The sequence below is a fragment of the Urocitellus parryii genome, chromosome 4 (genome assembly GCF_045843805.1).
Source record: "Urocitellus parryii isolate mUroPar1 chromosome 4, mUroPar1.hap1, whole genome shotgun sequence".
In the NCBI taxonomy this organism is placed as follows: Eukaryota; Metazoa; Chordata; class Mammalia; order Rodentia; family Sciuridae; genus Urocitellus; species Urocitellus parryii.
The window spans coordinates 15396381-15417448 of record NC_135534.1 but is presented as its reverse complement, the minus strand read 5'-3'; the positions used below and the strand labels follow the sequence as shown (position 1 = coordinate 15417448).

The window sequence follows — 21068 nt, the reverse complement described above, 5'->3', positions numbered from 1 at the left end:
TAATTCATCCAAAGAAATTTGAGAGTGTTATATACCATGCACTAGAGTACAATAAAATAAATAAACCTGGGCTGGGGTTGTGGCTCAGTGGTAGAGTACTTGCCTAGCATGTGTGAGGCACTGGGTTCTATCCTCAGCACCACATTAAAAAAAAAAAAAAATTAGACCTAAATAATACTTGTTCTCACAGAGCTTAATATCTAGTTGTGAGAAACAAATAATAAATAAATTAAAAAATGTCAGGGCTGGAGATGTGGCTCAGCGGTAGCGCGCTCGCCTGGCATGCGTGCGGCCCGGGTTCGATCCTCAGCACCACATACAAACAAAGATGTTGTGTCCACCAAGAACTAAAAAAAAAATAAATATTAAAAATTCTCTCTCTCTCTCTCTCTCTCTCTCTCTCTCCTCTCTCACTCTCTCTTTAAAATAAATAAATAAATAAAAAATGTCAGAATGTGGTAATGTTATTGAAAAAAAAAAGCAGAATAAGAATGGAGGATAAGAGGTGCCATAGTGGGAGTGAGTTTATTCACTGTTTTGGTACTGCAGATTGAACCCAGGGATACTTTACCACTGAGCCACATCTCAAGCCCATTTTATTTTATTTTTCAAAAATTTATTTATTCTAATTGGTTATACATGACAGCAGAATGTATTTCAATTCATATTACACATATAGAGCACATTTTTTCATGTCTCTGGTTGTTCACAAAGTAGAGTCACACCATTAATGTCTTCATACATATCCTTAGGATAATGATGTCCATCTCATTGCACTGTCGTTCCTACCCCCCTGCCCCCTCCCTTCCCCTCCCTCCTCTTTGCCCTATCTAAAGTTCCTCCATTCCTCCCGAGTTCCCCCCATTTCGATTATGGACCAGTGTCCACATATCAGAGACAACATTTGGCATTTGGTTTTTTGGGATTGGTCTAGCCCATTTTATTTTGAGATAGGAATCTGTTAAGTTGCTGAGGCTGGCCTTAGCTTGTGATTCTCTTGCTTTAGTCTTCCCAGTCACTGGGATTACAAATGTACTGAGTGACTGGGATTACAAATGTACTACCGTGTCTGGCTAGAGTGAGTGTTATATTATATAGGTTGGACAGCAAAGGCCTTATGTGTAAGGTATGTTTGAGAATACCAGAAGAAATGAGGGATGGAGTCATGTACATATGAGGAGTAGAAAGTGAAAAGACCCTTAGGCTGGTTGGTGACAGTAAGCAAAAAAGAGAAGGGGGAAAGGATAAAGTAAATTTGGTGCATGGTGTATACCTGTAATCCCAGTGACTTGGGAGGCTGAGGCAGGAGGATTGCAAGTTCCAGACCCGCCTCAGCAACTTAGTGAGCCTGTTTCAATAAAAAGGGATAAAGTGGTAAATAAAGTGCCCCTGAGTTAAATATCCAGTAAAAAAAAAAAAAAAAAAAAAAAAAAAAGGGTGTGTGTGGGGAAAGGGGGAATAGTGTAGGACCTTGTTTAATACTATATAGTGCATAGAAAAGTTCTCTCCTCACCTCAGGCACCAGAGATAATGTTATTATCAATTTTTTGTGTATTTCTTGTAAGTTGAGGCAGCAGTAGTCATATCCTCCATCTTTCTCCCATTGCTGAAGCCCCATGAATGTAATTGGCGGATTTTGCAGAGATTGATGACTCTTGTCTTGAGAATAATGTTAGGACAGTTACTTAGAATAAGTCTGTATGTGTTTGGGAAGTGAGATCAAAATTTTTATTCTTGTCTACAGGTGTCTTATTACCCACAGCTTTCTGTGAACCACAGTGAGAGACCTAGTAAAATTTCCTTTTAGTACAACCTTTGTTCATTTGGTTTATGTGCTTTTGGCCAGAAATTATGCTTGCCCTGCTTATTTGCTGCTTCCTCTTTTGCTTCTTCAACCAAAATTTCCTGCTTCCCTGAAACTCATCTTTGGAATTTGATGGCTTCGGGACTGATATTCTTTCTTTTGTTTCTAAAAATATTGTTTTTTAGTTGTTGCTGGATCTTTATTTATTTACTTATTTTATTTATATGCTGTGCTAGAATTGAACCCAGTGCCTCACACATGCTAGGCAAGTGCTCTACTGCTGAGCAACCACTTCAGCCCGCTCTTTCTTTTTAATTTAAATTTTTTATTTTGCTTTGCTGAGAATCATGGAACACTTTATAGGTCACTGTACTCATATTTCTGTCTTGTACATTGGAGCCATGATCATCCCTGATAACTAACTCTAGATTTATATTTTCCCTTTCCATATGTATGTTTAGCTCATTAGGCATGATTAAATACATACCAAGCCACTTTGCCTGGTTGTCTTTGATAGAAACTGAGGAAGAAGCACCAACTTTTTTTTTTTTTTTTTTTTTTTTAAAGAGAGAGGGGGAGAGAGAGAGAGAATTTTAATATTTAATTTTTAGTTATCGGCGGACACAACATCTTTGTTTTGTATGTGGTGCTGAGGATCGAACCCCCGGCCGCACGCATGCCAGGAGAGTGCGCTACGGCTTGAGCCACATCCCCAGCCCGAAGCACCAACTTTTTAGTAATTTTGGTATTCTGTGGCAACCCATGAATGAAAGTAAAAGAGTATCTGTAAAAATAAAAGGATATCAAGAGTACCTGTGTTTTGAATCACCCACTCTTTCTATCCCTTTCAAGACTTCTGGTTTAGCTAGTCTGTTCCTCAGTGAAAGATCTGTCTATCTGCTTCCTTCCCTCCCTCCTGTTCTCCCTTTCTTTCCTGAAGTTCTTAGTCCTGGTACTTGACCTGGTTACCCTCTGTTCTTCCCTTTAATTATACTTATCTAGTTCATATCCTGTTACTTAATATCATCTTTAGGAGATAACCTTAATCAGGAGATGTTTCACCCCTCCAATTCCCTTCTCTTTTGGTCAAGTAACTGTCTTGACTTGCATGGGAAATATTGCAGGCAATCAAAAGATTCCCAAGATTTTGAAGTTGGCTTCAATAACTAGTTGATATATTACTTCAGCATATGTAGATAAAAATTGAGACATTTGTGGTTGTTCTGAGAGTATGTATTTTAATGCTATTATTATTATTATTATTATTATTTGTGGTGCCGGGAATTGAACCCAGGAGGCTCTACCACTGAGCATGTCCTCAGTCCGTTTTGCTTTTTATTTTGAGACAGGGTCTCCTTAAGTTGCCCAGGTTGGCCTTGAACTTGTAATCCTCCTGCTTCAGCCTCCCAAGGAGATGGTATTCTAGGCATGTGTCACCACACTTGAATGCTGTTCTTCATTAAGTCTTCATGCTTCCTTGTGGAAATATTTTTCTCTATAGTTCTTTTTTCGTTTATGGTGCTGGGATTGAACCCAGGGCCTTTTGCATGCAAGGTAAAAGACATTTTGCTACTCATTGGCTCTTACTCAAACCAGAGTTAAAGTGACTTGCTTGGATAAGTGTCAGAAGTAACTCTTAAATCCAGAGTTTCTGGTTATTTCTCTTATAAGTGATCAGGTACGCTAGAAATATCCGGGAGATCTTGAATGGTAGATTTAAGACTTACAAAGGCTTTTGGGATAGAATATGGACTCAGTCTTTGAAAATTGGGCACAGATCTTTGTTCTTTAGAGGAAATTTTAACTAGGACATTTTAAAAGTAATTAGGTTGCCCAGCCTACAGTGTAAATACACCTCCATTGTAGCAACTCAGGACTCCAAAGAGGGTGGTGTTGGCAAGTGAAATAGTTCCTTCCTTCCAGGTTCTGAGTCCTAGAAAACAGGATTTAGGACTGCCATTCCAGCCATCCTTACATTTTTTTTAATATTTATTTTTAAGTTTTTTTTTAGGTGGACACAATATCTTTATTTTACATTTATGTGGTGCTGAGGATCGAACCCAGTGCCTCGTGCATGCTAGCACTCTACCACTGAGCCACAACTCCAGCCTGCCTTCCTTACATTTAATTATTCATTTATTTTTGTGGTACTGGAGTTTGAACCCAGAGCCTTACACATGCTAAGAAAGTATCACTGAGCTATACTCCTAGCTGTTTTTAAGAGTCTCGCTAAGTTGCCAAGCATTTCACTAAGTTGTCTAGGCTGGCCTTGATCTTGTGTTTCTCCCTTCTCAGCCTCCCAGGTCCCTAGCATTACAGGCATGTGTCACCATGCCTGATATTTTATTTCACTTTGTTTTTTATCATGTAAATTATTTCAGTGGTGAGGCTCGAACCCAGGGCTTTACACTTGCTAGGCAAGCACTCCACTACCACTGAGCTGCTTCCCAGACCTCATCCTTATATTTAAATTCATGCTTTTTAAGAACCTCTAATCCATACTGAGTAATGATTTGAGCTGTCTGGTGAGCAGTAAAAACAGGCCCAGATAATGTATTTTATAACCAGTGCCCTTTTTGTAAGAATGTTGTGGTTTGAGGGTTGTTGGGGATGGGCCAGTAGTACAGTGGTTCCCTGAATGCTATAGGATCACTATTGGGACTTTTTAAAAACATGAATCCCCAGACTTTTCCTCCAGAGATTGCAGTATGAGGATTGTATTTTTTGAAAACACTTCCCAGATGATTCTGATCTCTCAGGTTTGTGTATCACAAAATCTGAATTAAGCTTCATATATGTATTATTTCCCAGTGAATAGTTATTTAGGTAGAATAAGAAGTAGAGAAGACTGGTAGTTCAAGGTGGTAGCATGTGAGAAGGTGGTTAATTTGAAGTGATATACCTGTGTCCTGTTATATTTTGAAATTACAGATGTTACCCCTGATTTGGAGGTTATGCTAGTACTTTGCAAGATATGGAGGACTTGCCTGTTAGGGCAAAGGGAGCCTTTTAGACCTTATCTCTACTTCCCCTCTCCATTTTGAAATTGTGGAACAAATTCTGGAGAGGATGTTTGCATTGAAACTCAGCTGGATAATTTGTTTAAAACTGGACAGGAAGGGCCAATTTACTTCCTGTCTGAAAAGGAAGTGCTAGCTTCCTTCCCTTCCTTCTTGGCTAACTGGCCAACTTGGAATATTAGGTGGGGGAGGAGCTCATAATGTTAGTACTCTTTCTTTCTTCCTTTTTTTTTTTTTTGGTGGGGGCGGATAGTGAGATTGAAAGCATGGGCGCTTCACCATGGAGCTACATCCTGGGTCCTTTTTATTTTTTACTTTGAGACAGGGTCTCACCAAATTGCTAAGACTGGCCTCAAATTTGTGGTCTTCCTGCCTCAGTCAGCTTCCTGAGTCTCTGGGATTGTGCTAGCATTCTTAACTGACTGTGCCTTAAGAAGTTGAGTTACTATCTTTGTTTAAAGTGTGGCTGTACAACATTTGTTCCCCTTTGTGGTATGTTCTTGTCTCTTTGCTTTTACATGGGAGCTCTGTACTAGGTTTGGTTTTTGTAGTCCCAGGCAGCCTTCTAATCTGCCACACGTTATTTTACATTCAGTTTTGTGTGCATCTCTCCTGTATTGTCTGACATTTGAAAACAGACCAAGTAGTTGCAGGGAAGAAATTGAAACCCATTTGACCCTGAGGGGTGGGTTGTAGAAAGCAGAACATATTTGGGCAGAAGAGAGTGGATGACAAAGGTTTCTTATTTTTAAATTGAGCCAAGAATGCATTCCTTCTAAGTAGGGCCAGTTGGCACCCTTCCTGCTATTTTAGTCCAGGCTTCTTCTTCCTACTGACCAATTGTATTGAGTGTTTGATGTGAGTTTAAACTCTCAGGAGGTGGGGGGAGGGTAGGGGAGGGAGGGAGTGCAAGCAGTGGAAACAGCTGGTGCCTTCATCAAATCATCTTAATTAGCCTTCTTTTTAGAGCTTTTGGAGGTGAGGGTGGCTGAGGAACTGGAACTGGATAGCAGAGTCCTACTAGCTCTCATGTAATGGAACTGGATTCTCAGGCACTCTTAACTTTGTGGGATGTTTTGGCTAGTTGGAATGTAGCTAAACCAATCCCAATTACATTCTTTACTCTGCCTCCCCTCCCTCTAATTCTTTCAGCTTTTTTTTTTTTTTTTTTTTCAAGGGGTGGCTGGGAAGCTAGATAGCAAAGCAGATTCATCCTCCCATTTTAGTATTCAGCTAAGTCTTGGGCCCTTCAGGGACTTCCTTCTTACCCATTCGCTATTCCATTGGTTGGGTTTTCCAAACGTTTTCTTTTTTTTTTTTTTAAGAGAGAGGGAGAGAGAGAGGGAGAGATAGAGAATTTTTTTTAATATTTATTTTTTAGTTATTGGCAGACACAACATCTTTGTATGTGGTGCTGAGGATCGAACCCAGGCCGCATGCATGCCAGGCGAGCGCACTACCGCTTGAGCCACATCCCCAGCCCCTTCCAAACGTTTTCATACAGCCCCCAGTACAATTAGAACCAGGGCCTCTGGTGAAATTAGGTTTAATGTAATTGGTTATCTATACTTAGTCTCCTAATGTCCCTTACACTCAAGGATGACTGGATTTCTGAGTTGGCACTCCTTTGCTCTCACCTGCTCAATTTGATGCTGAGAAAACTCCCCATAGGTGCTACTATTTTTTAAATCTGTTCATGTATGCCCATGTCACACTTAATTGGCTCTGATTTATGTGGTTTGGACAATGAGGGAGTATTGGGTAAGAATACTAATGTTTGTAACTAATTTTTCAGTAATTTTATTTTTTGGGATTTATTTTTCTGGAGACTAAACCCAGGGGTGCTCTACTACCCAGCTACATTCCTAACTTCTCCCCCCCCCCCTTTTTTTTTTTTTGAGACAGGATCTTGCTAAGTTTCTGAGGCTGTCCTTGACTTGGAGATCCTGCTGCCTCAGCTTCCCGTATTGTTGGGATTATGGGTTTGCGCTATAGCACCAGCTAATTTTTCAGTATTTCTGAGAGAAAAAGAGAATCTTGATTTGGTGCTAAGTAAGAGATATTAAACTTGTTTTTTTTGTGTGCTTCAGTGACAGAATTTTCAGATTAGACGCTGCTGTTGAAGTCCTGTTCTTTTGTTAGTGCTGAGAATTGAATCCAAGGCCTTGTACGCGGTAGGCAAATACTCTACCACTGTGCTACATTTCCAGCTCTTTTTTTTTTTTTAAATTTTGAGACAGGGTCTCATCAGATTGCCCAGGCCAACCTCAAATTCACCATCCTCCTCCTCAAGCTCCAGAGTAGTTGGGTTTACAAACTCTTACTACCACACCCAGCTGAAGTTCTTTTCTAAAACATAGTGTTACTAAATATTATTTTCCAACCAGCCCTAGAATGCCCGTTCTAGAGTGGCTTACTGTTGTGCATATTTCCACTCTATCTCTCCACCTGGTTGTGCCAGATCCAGATAAGAATTAAATCCTTCTAAATTGTGTTGTTTTATGCTTAGCTCCTTTTGCATCATGTACTGGCTAGCTCAGGATTTAACCCATGTGCTTTTAGCAAGTCCAAGAAGGAGAGGGTCTAGAAGAAGCAAAGGAGAAAAGGTAGCATATTACTGGTTAGTTGCTTGGAATGCCCCTCTGGTTTGGGAACTCTGCTGAGCATTACTGTGTTTATGCACAGGGAATCGTGGTTCTTTGGATTTCAGGAATCTCTGGCAAATAGAGCTTTACTTCTATATGCATCTTTGCTTCTGGGGTTTAGGGACTAGCTTCCAATAGGCTGTACAAGATAATAGAAGAAATGTATCATTTATTCTATTTTTGGAAGGGAGGGTTTTCCTTCTGACTAGATTGCATTTCTGCAGCCCAGCAGGAAAAGCTGAGGTTGCTGTTGTGACCTCTTTGCTGCCAGAGCTACAGTGCAATTCCTAGTGGCCCTCCTCTTACTCTCTAGGGAAGTAGGGAACTTTACACCCCCACCCCCACCCCTTGCACTTGATAAACTGCCTCTTTGTAGGGTGGAGTCTGCTGCCTTTGTTTGTTCTCTGTGGGGCCTGTCTTCGGAATCAGTTCTGTGCTTGGAGGGAAAATAGTTTGACTTTGAAAGCAGAAGTGGATGATAGAGAAGGTGACAGAAGATATACCCTAAAGTCTCCAAGTGGGAATATTTCATTGACTGAATTCAGGTTGGTGATCAAATTGCCATGATGAAGCTTTCTTGGGGAACTTGTCACATGTGGTTGTGCTGAATGTAACAGCACCAATAAGTTTAAAATCCCCAGTGCACTGTCTGAAGACACTTACCAAGCAGGAATCTTAAAAATCCCTCACCCCCTCCAGACTCTTAGATCCACACACATAGTATCTTTCTGCTGATTCTTAAATGCCTGAGCTTTGTCCTGTGTAGTGTTGGCTTGGGGCAGGGAGGGAGGGTTGTTTTCCCGAACATGATAAGGAACTGTGCAGGGCAAAGTGGGAGCTCTGGCTGGTGATTGGTAGACAGGATGCCCTGGAATGTGGTTGGCTTGCAGCCCAGAATCCAGCACTTTGTATTTGTTTGTTTCTGGGAGACTGTGGTCTGGTGCTACTGTGACAGGAAGTGAGAAAGCTGGGAGTGGGGGAACAGAGAGGGGCGATGTCTTTGTGGTTCTCCTGTGAAATCTCTTTGTCCCTGGAGAGCGGTTCTGCTATAGAGCTCTACTGAGAAGAGAGTAGCCTTTGTGTGTCTAATGGGTCTCGGAGCATCTAGCTGCTCCGAGGGATTAGAGGGTGTGAATTCTGACTGTGGCCTTTTACGTCTTAGCACTTGAGTTATATAAATGGCCTTGATCTCCTAGCATTGAGAAGCTTTACTGAGTTTTGTGTGTGCTACTATTACTTATGGATCTCTAGGATTTAATTAAAAGAGGAAGTCTAGAAGGAGTTAGATGTTAAATAATGTTCATGTTATATATATATATTACAGATATCTTATTGGATCTGAAAGGGACAGAGAGAAACAGGTAATGCTGGGTCCTGTGTTTTAGATCTCATCCTTATATTCAGAGCAGGAAAAAACAATCCATTCTTTGATTTCATTGAGGGTTACTGGCAATTCTTTAGTGTTTGTACATAACTAGTTTACTGGGATTCTGCCCCCCCCCCTCATGTCTAGACTAAAATAGCACCTGTGGCACTGTTTGTCCTTTTCTTCTCCTCTTTTCTACCTTGTTTTGTGTTTTCCCTGCCCTCCATTCCAGCTGTGAAACAGGCATCTTTTCTCACTTTGTGGATTGGGTGGCTGAGTTCTCAACTTCTTGCCAAGCTGGCTGGCCCGGGAGCACACACACAGACCTGCCTTTGATTGCCAAGGAGGACAGCTGCCCTAGAGGCAGATTGCTAACATACCCCTAGAACAATCCCTCCCCTCTGTTCTGATGCTGGCTAGCACAATCTTCCCTGCCTCTAGTTCCTTCTTTTTCCCATCCCAACTCTGATATTTGCTTTTGGCTTAGTGGGATGTTACAGTAAAAATGAGAATAGGAATATTTGTGATTAGGTTTTCTTTGTTCCAGAGAGGTGAACAGAGAATGTGGCAAGATAGCCATTTTCTAGAGCAGGGTAGCCACTGTGAAGATAAATGGTGTGGGGGACTCTTTTTTCCATATTACCTTTCCTCCTGAGTACTTGTCCCTTAAAAGGGGAAATAAGTCTCAAGTAGATTGCAAGCTTTCTTTTCCAGAACAGTAGAGGTTTGCTCTTTAAAATGAAAGAAAGACCCAAGGTCTAACTGGTTCCATCCCATCTTGCTCCTCTCCCTACCCAATGAAAAAGCATCTGTATTGGGTTTATAATGATTTTTAACCACCAGAAGCATAGAAAGTTCACACTTGCTCTGTATCAATGAGAAGGAACTTGATGTGGAGTAGAATGTTCAGATTTCTACCACTTACTAGCCCATCACCTTGGGCAAGATGCTAACTGCTTTTATGTGTGTGTGTTTTACTGGGAATTGAACCTAGGGGCGTTTTATCACTGAGCTACATCCCCTGGCCTTTTTATTGTTTGAGACTGTTTTTCCCAAAATTTCCTTGGCTGGCCTTGTACTTGCAGTCCTCTTGCCTCAGCCTTCCAAATTGCTGGCATTACAGGACTGGGTCAGTGCACCCAGAATAAATTTTATTCTTTAAATTTATTTTGGTACCAGGGATTGAACTCAGGGGCACCTAACCAATGAGCCACATTCCCAGCCCATTTAAAAATATTTTATTTAAAGACAAGGTCTTACTGAGTTGCTTAGGGCCTTGCTAAATTGCTGAGGTTGGCTTTGAGCTTGCGATCTTCCTCCTCAGCTTCCCAAGCTGCTGGGATTACAGGCATGTGCCACTGTGCCTGAAATAACAACTACTTTTGATATAGTCTACACATCCAGAAAAGGGAGCCACTAGTTGGCTAGGTGGCACATACCTGTTACTTGGGAGGCTGAGATGGGAGGATTATTTGAGCCCATAGGTTCAAGACCAGCCTGGGCAATGTAAACCCCATCTCCAAAAGCCGTGGGGCAGTAGTCATTATTTTAGAGGGCATTGAGAGGATTATATATGAACTTCTGGGGGAGATCAATAATACACACTTTTCTCCCCCTTTTAGGGTTAAATTTTCACTTTCATCCAGATAGGGAAAAACATTTCCTCCTCTTACCTGTTCTGTGGTTGAAACAAGACTTCAACACTTCCTCAGATTGATTTCTTCATAGATTTACACCTTTCTCCTTGCTGCTTGGCCCTAAAGGGAGATGTATTCTAAACTTGATAGAGGGGATGTCTTTTCAAAGATTTGAGGAAGTGCGACTTTGTAAATATGGTTCTATTGCATGCTTTCACCTTTTCCAAGTTATCTTCAAATGATAAACAAAGAGATTGAGAGGCAGGAATGCCATGGATAAAAAGTAAGGGGATCTGTTAAAATCTGGCCTTTTAAAGAAAGGAATGTGAGGGTGACCTCTAGCAAACCCTAAGGTTAAGTTTTTCCATGAATATATTCTTTCTAGCCCAGAGTGGGAGAAGAGTAAAACGTGTCCCATTTAATTTTAGGATCTCTTTTATGACAAGGGAGTTAACAATACCTTCTCATTTCAATTAAATTTTTCTTACTTCCTATTATGTACCTGACCTCCCTCTCTTTTTCTCCCTCCTCTACTAGGAAGGAGAAAGGCATTTGGCCTTTCCTCTTCCTCTAGTCTGACACCTCCCTGGTTTTTTTGCCCCTCCCTCTTATCTTTGTTTCCTTACCGGCCTCTCCCTAAAGCCCTGTTTTCTCCTTATAAGGGTAAGTGAGGTGCCTTTGGCAAGGTTGCAAAGGGATCCAGGTAAGTAATTGTGTGCTCCTGACTCTGGATTGAGAGAAAAATTCAGTGTTATCGGTCCCAGCGGAGGGCCTTTGAGAGGCATGTGGGTAATGGGGGAGGAGAAGGAGGCTGCCTGGCCTGAGAGATCAGAAGGACTTGTTAGACCAGTCCTATGTGTGTGTCACGCAGCTTGAGAGAGAAGCAGGTTTTGTTTCTTTCCATACCCTTTCAGTTCTGGGCCCTCTCACTAGCTGAGAACCACACCCTTGCTTTGCTTCAAAGCCAGTCTAGCATTTAGCCATTTTAGTATGGCTTGGTGTGGGGGTTCCCAGAATACTTTGGATGGGAGCAAGACAAATGTTTTATCAGGTTTCTGAATTTTAGGAGGTCTATCATGATGATAGAAGTGATTTTTTTTTTTTTTCCCTTCTCCTTTTTGAGATGGTGTCTTGCTATGTTGTCCAGTCTGGTCTTGAACCCTGGGCTGAATTGATCCTTCTGCCCCAGCCTCCTGAGTATTGGGTCTACAGGCATGAACTACCATACCTGTTGGTTCTTTTATTTTTAGCCCCTGGCTGTACTTGGGATCAAATGTAGGGCCTACCTCATGCATTGCCAAGCAAGCACTCTACCACTGACCTACACTCCCTTTCCTGTTTTGTTTTGTTCTGTTTGTAAGCCATAGTAAAATCTTTAAATCCTAACAGTAACTGTGGGTCATGATTATAAGACAGATAAGTTTAAGGAGCCCCATTGGACCTAAGTTCCATTTAGCTAGGAGTTTTTTATGTGGTGCTGGGAATTGAACCCAGGGCGTTAAACATGCTAAGCAAGTGCTCTACACTGATAGACGTTATTTTATTTTGAGACAGGGTCTCAGGCTCCCAAGTACCTGAGATCACAGGTGTGCGCATCATACCCATGATCTTCATCACCATCTCCTCCTCCTCATTATTATCATTTTGAAGAAGTGGAGTCTTGCTGTGTTGCCCAGGCTGGCATTGAACTTAGCACAGAAACTGCTAAGACAAGGCCATTTCTGAAGTATAGGTTTTGTTGCTCTGAGTAGTGCTTGAATGAGATGAGGTTGTGAAGTGAGCAGGGTTCTCTCTAGACCTTTTTTGGTTATTCTGTGTTGCCCAGCCAACCTTAAGCCCCAAGTTCAAGCATTCCTCCTGTCAGCCTCCTGAGTAGCTGGGACTATAGGTTTGTAACACCATGCCCATCTCTCTCTCTCTTTAATATTTTTAGTTGTAGATGGACACAACATCTTTATTTTGTTTATTTGGGTTTTTTATATGGTGCTGGGGAATGAACCCAGTCCCTCATGCATGCTAGACTAGGCAAGCGCTCTACCACTGAGCCACAACCCAGCACCCCTACCCCTTTTAGATCTAAATGCCGGTCAGCCCCAGAGACTTGAGTTTAGCATAGAAGTTAGTCGACAAGTGAAATACTAGAATTATTCTGACTGAGCTTCAGAAGGTGGAACATCAAGTGAGAACAGAGGGTGGGTACTTAGACTTTGGACTCAGGTACAAGAACTCTTTCTGATAAGGAGCCATAGAAAAAACTTGACAAAATATATTCCTTTGATTTAGAAACAAAGTGGCAATTTTCTGTGTGTATTTGTGATTGAACAAGAGTGATTAATTTTGAATTTTGAAGCAGATCCTTTCTTTCTTAAATGTTGTCACATACAGTTCTGTAGTATTACAGTGGCCATATTTTATTGATTGGCTTTTAAAAAATATTTTTAGTTGTAGATGGACACAATAACTTCATTATATTTATTTTTGTGTGGTGCTGAGGATTGAACCCAGTGCCTCACATATGCTAGGCAAGTGCTGTACCACTGAGCTACAACCCCAGGCCTTGTTTGGTATTCTTTTTTTTTTTTTTTTTTTTGTGTGTGTGTGTGTGTGTATGTGGGGGGGGTACTGGGGATTGAACTCTGACACTCCACCACTGAGCCACCTCCCTAGCCCTGCTTTGTATTTTATTAGAGACAGGGTCTCAGTTGCTTGGTGCCTCACTAAATTGCTGAGGCTGACTTTGAACTCGATCCTCCTGCTTCCACCTCCTGAGCTACTGGGATTACAGGTATGCACCACTGCATCTGGCCTTGATTGGTAGTCTTTAGAAGGAGATTCAGTGCATTTTGTTTAAAAAACTACTTTATATGCCTAGAAGACAGTGGAAGTGAAATTTTACTTATCGTTGCATTTAGAGGAAAAGCATAAATTTATGGCATTGGTTTGATTTTATAATGCATAAATAAGAAGAAAGGAGGAGAACTACCTTTAGGATTGGCTACAGAGAATAAAATTTCTGTCCCAAGAACTCAAAAGAAGTTTAGAGTTCTTCATCTTAAGACAAATTCTTCTTTCTCTTCCAGTAAAGGCTTGTTTGTCTAAATCTGGTCACATCATTGGATGTACTTATGTGAACTGCATGGTGGGAAGGGAAATAAATTAGCTCAGTTACATCCCAGCCCTTTCTATTTTTTATTTTGAGACAGGGTCTCACTAAGTTCTTAGGGCCCTGATAAATTGCTGAGGCTGGCCTTGCACTTGTGTTTTCCTGCCTCAGCTTCCTGTGTAGCTGAGGTTAGATGTGTGCCACCCTGACTGACTTAAGTAATAAAAATTGAAGCTTTCAGGGGCTATACCTTCTTCAAGATTGCCTAGCATGTTTTTGGCAGAGCCAGTAGTTAGGCCCTGGGTCTTTTGACTCCTAGTCTGGAGTGTTATTTTGTTTTTCCCATTGAGAGTGTGAAGAATTCCTATAGAATGAGAAGTGCATATCGAGATGTGTGATTTACTCAGAAACTCTGCAACACCACCAAAATTCTAGTCCTTTGTGTTTTATAGAAGTATTTGTAGTAGTAACATTAATAACTTTCTATGTGTTAAGACCTTTTCCTATGAACTTACATGAATCATCTCATTTAATCCTCACAGTTATCCTATGTATTTTTACTTCTCCATTGACAGGAAAGCTGAGGTTAAAAATAGGTGGTACTGGTCTGATATTATATAAGTGTTAGGTTTGTGACTTGAACCCAGTCAGATTTCAAAACCTATATTCTTAACCTTTAAGAATCATAATTCCAAATTATATTTCTATAGCTGGTTTACAATAGAACAAATCATTTCAGGGACTGTGCTATTGATGACTGGTTTTTGCCCTATTATTTGTTTGGTATTGTCTAATTGTTTGGCCTTCTGGGCACCGATTCAATTTAACTTGTTTTGGTTTGGAGTTCTGACAGCAGAGAGTGAACTTTTATCATTGTCACTGCTTGAATGAGGGAATCTTGCTGTAGATTCTGGGTAATAACAGGTAGGCCTTCTAATGTGGATGGGATCCAGTAATATAGGATCTAAAACTTGTTAATCATAAAGCTGGCTGACTATTCTTAGGAAATATTAATCTTAGGAGAAAAACAAGTTTCATTTTATGTGCCACCCTTCTCACATCAGGAATCCTTGATTTTTTTTTTTTTTTTTTTTTTTTTTTTTAAAGTGAACGCTTTGGAAACATTGAGTGGCAAAACTAGAAAGGTGTTGGACCAGCCAAAGTCAGTTAATGGTTTGCAGCTCTGGTTTGTAGCATTATCTTTTTATGATGTGTATGGCTTGTAGAAGAAACGTCATCAAATTTCTGAGTTGCAAGACTGGTCTTCTGTAGCTTGCTCAATGTCATTATTCTTTGTCCCCACTCGTTTCTTTTTCCTCATTTTTTCCCCTCTCTAATGTAGAAAAGGAATAATCTTTATTCTAAAGAAAAATGGAAACATCTTCTTTCCCCCTATTTTTCTGATAGTTAGGAAGAAAGCTCTCAGTAGTTGTAGGGCATAGAGGCTTGCTCATGTATCTTTTTTTTAATATTTATTTTTTAGTTATAGTTGGACACAATACCTTTTATTTTATTTTTTATTCATGTGGTGCTGAAGATTGAACCCAGGGCCTTACACATGTTAGGCAAGCACTCTACCACTGAGCCACAACCCCAGCCCTCGCTCATGTATCTTATACTGCATATCTTTTTGGACTTGGCAGCGTGGTGTAGAAAGAGAATGTAGGCTTGGGAATGGCAGAGACCTGGGTTTAAATTCAAAATTTGCTATTAACTATGGGGACTTGGGCAATTTCTTCACCTGAGTCTGTTTTCTAATTTGCAATCAAACTTAGTTCCTTGTGGTTACTATTAGGATTGCCAGGATAATAAGTGTGAAGCATTCAGCAATTGTTAGTTCTTTTCACATTCCCTTTTTTCCTTCGTAATAATACTGGTAAGGCCTTGAATAGAGAATAAAAAACTTGGTATTAACAGATTTGTAATGCTGTAATGAGTGCCAGGCACTAGAGAAGTGCCCTCTGTCCCAGAAACACTGGTCTAGGTGAGACCTCTAAAATTGAGTAGGGTAATCCATTGTTTGGGTACTAGAGATTGAACCAGAGGTGCTTTACTATTGAGCTACCTTCCTGGCCCTTTTCATTTTTTAATTGAGACAGTGTCTCACAAAGTTGCAGAGGCTGCTCTTGAACTTGCAGCCCTCCTGCCTCAGCCTCCTGAGCCAGTGGGATTACTGATGTAGGTCACTGCACCTAGCCTCAGCTATGATCTTAATTGTTAATTTAATCTACTACTTCACAAAATAGTTTGGAGCTGAGATAGTAGCATGAAGTAATGTAATTGGAAGACAGAAACTAACTCTTGAAACAACTTAGTACATCACATTTGTATAACAGTTATCTCACCGAATCTGCATAGCAACTCTTGAGTTACATTGGGCTGGTGATAACTGGCATTGTACAGATGAGTATGTGGCAGGGACTTAACTGCCATTGTTGGCGAGTGGCAGAGTGAGGACTGGGACTGGTCTTCTGAGTTGTATTCTGTCCAACATAGCCTTTGCTTCTGCCCTCTTCAAATAGAAAAATTTTCTGCTTTTAGACCTAGGAATCTGACCTCTTCCTACCAGCTGTACTGTCCTCTTCAATTTGGTCAGCTTTAAAATTATGAAGATGGGAGAAGCTAATGTTTATCCAGACACTGCTTTCTGACCTACCTTATTCCTATCTTCCTAACTCCCTTTTTCTGAGTTTAAGTTGTGGGGGCAAAAAGTAGCCATTTATGGCAGGATAACAAACAATTTCTGCAGCAGGGAGTGTTGTCTCTGTATGCCCCATGTAGTGGTTGTTTGGGCTTTTATTGGCAAGGAAGATTACAGGGCAGAGGTTGCCAGAGTGGTAACTGCACTGCAGGCGCCGTTCAAGCTCAGTAACTGGAAGAATCTCTCTTAAGTGGAGTCTTCTTGGTGTGGAAGTTCATAGGTCATTGTACATAGCGGATAAGGGCAAGTGTTTAAAATGAAGAAATAGAGATGGAAAGGGAACAGTTTTTAATGATAAGGATACTTATTATAAGAAAGACCTTTGAGTGGCCTGTTAAAATGTAGGGTGGGAATGTGAGGAAGTGGCAATGGGCTTTGGACTCAAAGGAAGAACAGGAGTTGATAAGTGGTTGTGGGAGTTCATATCTGGGTGGGGGGGCAGTATTCTTTCTGATTTAGGGAATGAATTAATTCAAGAGTTTTGGGCACCTATTTATCATTTTTCTCTGGGGACTCTTGCTTGCTGAATGCTGCATACACTCTAAGGCAAGTAGGCCCAATCCTTTGTGCTTGGTGGGGCTCTGGGGAGCGTGGGAAACAGAACCTAAGCAAAAGATTCAGTCTAGGCTAGTCTCCACTTGTCTTCCCCACTGCTACTATTGCATTGGTTTCTCAATGTCTTTGTGGGCATGCTGGAACTGGGCTTTGAGGTTTCTGCCTTAGGGGTGAAAAGAAGGGGGAAGGGCATTCCAACAGGAATTTTTCCCCCAATTTGATTGCTGGGAACAAGGGATAAATGGGTTTTTATCCATCTTATAAACAGTTCTTGATTCTGTATAGAGGTGCAAATAGAGGAACTCTTGATAGGACAATAGACTCCATATTTTAATGAAAACTACATTCAAAGCCCAGATATCTGAACACAGCAAAGTCTAAAGGGCATTGGTCACATTAAGCAATTACAGTTCATTCATTCAGTACACACACACACACACACACACACACACAAACACACACACATACACAATGTATATATTTATTTTTTGGTATTGAGCCCAGGGGTGTTTAACCACTGAGCAATATCCCCAGCCCTTTCCTTTTTCTTTTTTGAGACAAAGTCTTGCTAAGTTGCTTAGGACCTCTCTAAGTTGTTGAGGCTGTCCTTGAACTTTGGATCTTCTTGCCTCAACCTCCCCATCCAAATCATATTTTAAATTAATGCCTTTCATTCCTCAAACTTCCCCTTGATTCTCTTGTATTTATGCATTGGGCATATTTTATTTTCCTCTCATTTCCATTTTTCTTTCAAATATTTCTGCAGCTCTCTCCATCCTGCTTCCTCCTTGCTGTGGTGGCTGGGATGCTTCTTCCATGATTTTTTTGAATCTAGACTGGGCTGTTCTCTGTGTTAAAACAATTACGATCCTTCTCTTAACAGGTGTGTATTAAAATCACATTTATTAAGAATAAATAAATATTTTTAAGTGGCTTTTTTCCACGGGGGTAGGGGGTTGATGAGAGAATGGAGAGTAGGGGAGATTACCTCCAACCTGCCTTTTGGACTGGCCATAAGGTCACCCATAGTGACAATCAACTAGGTACAGCAGTATGACTACAATGCTTCTTGATTTATTGGCCAACTTGCTATTATATAATAAGGATATATTATCACTTATTGTATAAACAGCACACAGAAACCATCTAGATATTTGGGTATTTGTTCCGAGTTGGAACAAGTAAAGTGGTAAAAAGATAATCTGTTTAGAGCTTTCTGTAAGATTATAGAGTCATAGGAAGTTCTAGCCTTTGACATCTAGGAGTTAGAATATGAACTACTTCAAGGTGTACTTTTTAAGAGTTTGAGCCTATTGCTCCTTTTCCTATTCCCCAAAGAGGTAAAAGTCCTAGGAAATAGTGTCCCCCCACCCCCCAAAGATTATGTTTTGTGCTTCCATTACTGTCTCGTCTCAGTTAAGGCACATTTTGCCCTCAATATTGTAGTATAGTTTGGAAGCTAGAAAGACCCATCCATAAATGTACCAAACATGGAGGACTTAAATTGTCTTTCCACCTTTGATGAGAGGGAGGTATTTTTTTTTCCAATTTACATTTCTTAGTTGGGATTTTAATTTAGCATATTAATTTAGTATATTTTGCCCCTACTATAGCAGTATCAGTAACAGATTTGAGAGAGGTTAAGTAAAATCTGTACTGCCTTGTTTTAGAAGTGGCTTGGCTCTGAAGGACAGTGAGTGCTTGTCTGTACCATGCAGTTAAAACTTTCATTAAATTGATACTAGCAAATTTTTCCAGGGAAAAAGAATCTAATTTTAATCTCATGCCATGATTACCACATTTAGTCACATTCTCCTTCTCCTACTGATAGATCTAGTCACCACTTTCCTTTCAGTAGGTACTTTTGGTGGGCTGTTGAGGAGGGTAGTGGGCAAAGGACTCTGCTTGAGTAGACACTGGTGATGGGCCCCGGGCTTGGTGGTGGCTTGCTTTCTGCATTGTAGTAAAACCACGAGAGGGCATCTTTGGCTCTGGGATTAATAATTCATCTGTCTTCTCTGACCTGTGATCTTTTCTCTCCTCTCTCTTATCCTTTCCCGATAGTGTGAAGTGAGGGGGGCCTTCTCCCTCCTTCCTCCTCCCTCTGTGATCCACCTTCCTTTTTACCCTGCCCTGCCACGGCTCTGCCCCTTACCTTCATGGACGACTCAGAGGTGGAGTCGACCGCCAGCATCTTGGCCTCTGTGAAGGAACAAGAGGCCCAGTTTGAGAAGCTGACCCGGGCGCTGGAGGAGGAACGGCGCCACGTCTCGGCGCAACTGGAACGCGTCCGGGTCTCACCACAGGATGCCAACCCACTCATGGCCAACGGCACCCTCACACGCCGGCATCAGGTAACCCCTCTCTCCATTAGACCAGCAGGTAGGACTTTGGCATGGTCATGGAGAGGGTAAAATCCTTATTGGGAAGCTACTTTACCCTCGGTGATGGGCTATCCAATGCCCATGCTTCATTTTGAACTTTTCCAGAGGTGTTAAATACTGATTAAGAAATAAGAAATATTGCTGCTGTGCTGAGTTGGGTGGACTTATCTCTAGAAGCATCATCTGACTTCTTGTTTTGTTGGAGTGGGTTTTCTGGGTTGGGATGCCGTGGCAGATAGTATAGTTTGGGGCTATAGTCAAATTACTTGTTTTCTCTGATTATTTTTTTCTTGGCATCAAAAATTCAAGAAAGTAAATGGGCACTTATTGGTTGGGGAAGTTGGGCATCTTGTACTCCCAGCTTCATTCAGTCCTTTCAGGGAACACTCTGTTCTCAGAAGGTGTGACTGTATCCATAAATTGTATATTCCTGTTCCATATTGCCTTTGTGGCTTCTTTTTTGTTGGCTGTATAAATCATGTCTTGGAGGAAGGGGTTATTGTTAATTCTATTGGTTAGAATTGGAGAGGGAGCTTCATTCTGCTGTTTAACCCAAATAACCACAGGAGCCAGTGGTCTCTCGTTGGCTGACTTTCTGATGTGACTTTGGAGAGTTGGTGTTAGAAGTGAGAAGTATCTTGTGTTTCCTTTGGTTTATCTAGTCTGACTTTGCTGTGACGTAATCTGTCTGAGGGTGTGTGTGTGTGTGGGGAGGGCGGAGGGCATTGCTTGATAGACTGCATCTCTGGATGGAAACCAAAATAGTGCTCATGCCTTGACAGTCCTTTTTACTGATTATTTAATTTTTAAGATAGAAAAGGTCCCACCTATTGAGGAACCTTGCAGATTGAGCTAGAGGACAGAATTCCAGTTGGGGATAATCAGGAATTTGAAGGAGGCTGTATATTTGCAATGTTTCTAATTTTTTCTAGGAGCCAGAGTAGAGGGCTAGGGATGAGATATATATATTGAAAAGACGACTCGGGCTTGGAGGTGGTGGGGAATTCCAGGATTTAGTATGTGGTTTCTTTCTCTTGCTCTCTTATTTTTAACTTCTGCTCAGCAATGAAACCACACCTTTCCTTCTTCCTGAAAGTAATGTTTAACTTCCTCTCCCTCAGCATTATACTCTTCATGTAAAGGGGAGTTGGGTGGGAGAAGAGTTTCCTAAGGTGGCTGGATCTCACTGTGTTCTCTATTGAAAGAGGAGCAGGGAAATATGTATTTCTATGTGGTATAATGTCATTAGATTATTTCCTGCTATTTAAGACAGAACAATTTAAGATTGACATTTTGGAATGTGTTCTGTAGTTGGAATAATTGATGATAAAGATGTTGAGAATTTAGTATTCTTGGAGGGGAATTGGGGTACCTATATTCTTCATACTTGGAAAGGGAGACTTACATCTTTCTTTAAAAAGCTGTATGGAATGGGAGTTTCCAATGGTAGCAGAGCATGAAGGGAACAATAACGAAGACTTTTGGAAATCCCCTAAATTAGCCTTTTCAATTTTCCTTATATTCTCAGGGATTTTAAAAAAGGTTGCATGTAGGGAAACTTTTCCAAAACATTCTTTATTTCAGCAAATAGTTTTTGAACGCTTATAATGTATCAGGCACTGCGTAAGGCACTAGGGATGCTACCTTAAATAAAACTGACCCCCAAACCCCTCTGCCCTCATGGAGCTTAGGTTTTTATGTACCAAAGACCCAGTCTGCCAGAGTTGCAGGCCTGATTCCAACTTTGAGGAAAGTTCTAAGCTAAGAAGTAATATGGTTATTTTATGAGTACTGACACAAGGATTTCAGGCCACAAACATCTTCTTGAAAGCCCTTTTCCTGTTTGGGAAAAA

The 21068-nt window shown here is 41.0% G+C and overlaps 1 protein-coding gene across 12 annotated transcripts in view; it reads left to right on the top strand.

Moving 5' to 3' along the window:
- Positions 1 to 21068, top strand: part of Ctnnd1 (catenin delta 1) — a 50690-nt gene that overhangs the window by 10028 nt on the left and 19594 nt on the right. For 7 of the 12 annotated variants that reach the window (XM_026406480.2, XM_026406481.2, XM_077798070.1 and 4 more), the window contains 2 exons: positions 17598 to 17714; positions 18896 to 19185. The exons of 2 other annotated variants lie outside the window; for them this stretch is intronic. In XM_026406480.2, coding sequence (XP_026262265.1) covers positions 18991 to 19185 — 195 coding nt within the window. In that variant the 5' untranslated portion in view covers positions 17598 to 17714; positions 18896 to 18990. Of the gene's footprint in view, positions 1 to 13238; positions 13258 to 17597; positions 17715 to 18895; positions 19186 to 21068 lie in introns of those variants that run through there. 3 more of the 12 variants (XM_026406484.2, XM_026406482.2, XM_077798068.1) reach the window with 2 other exon arrangements.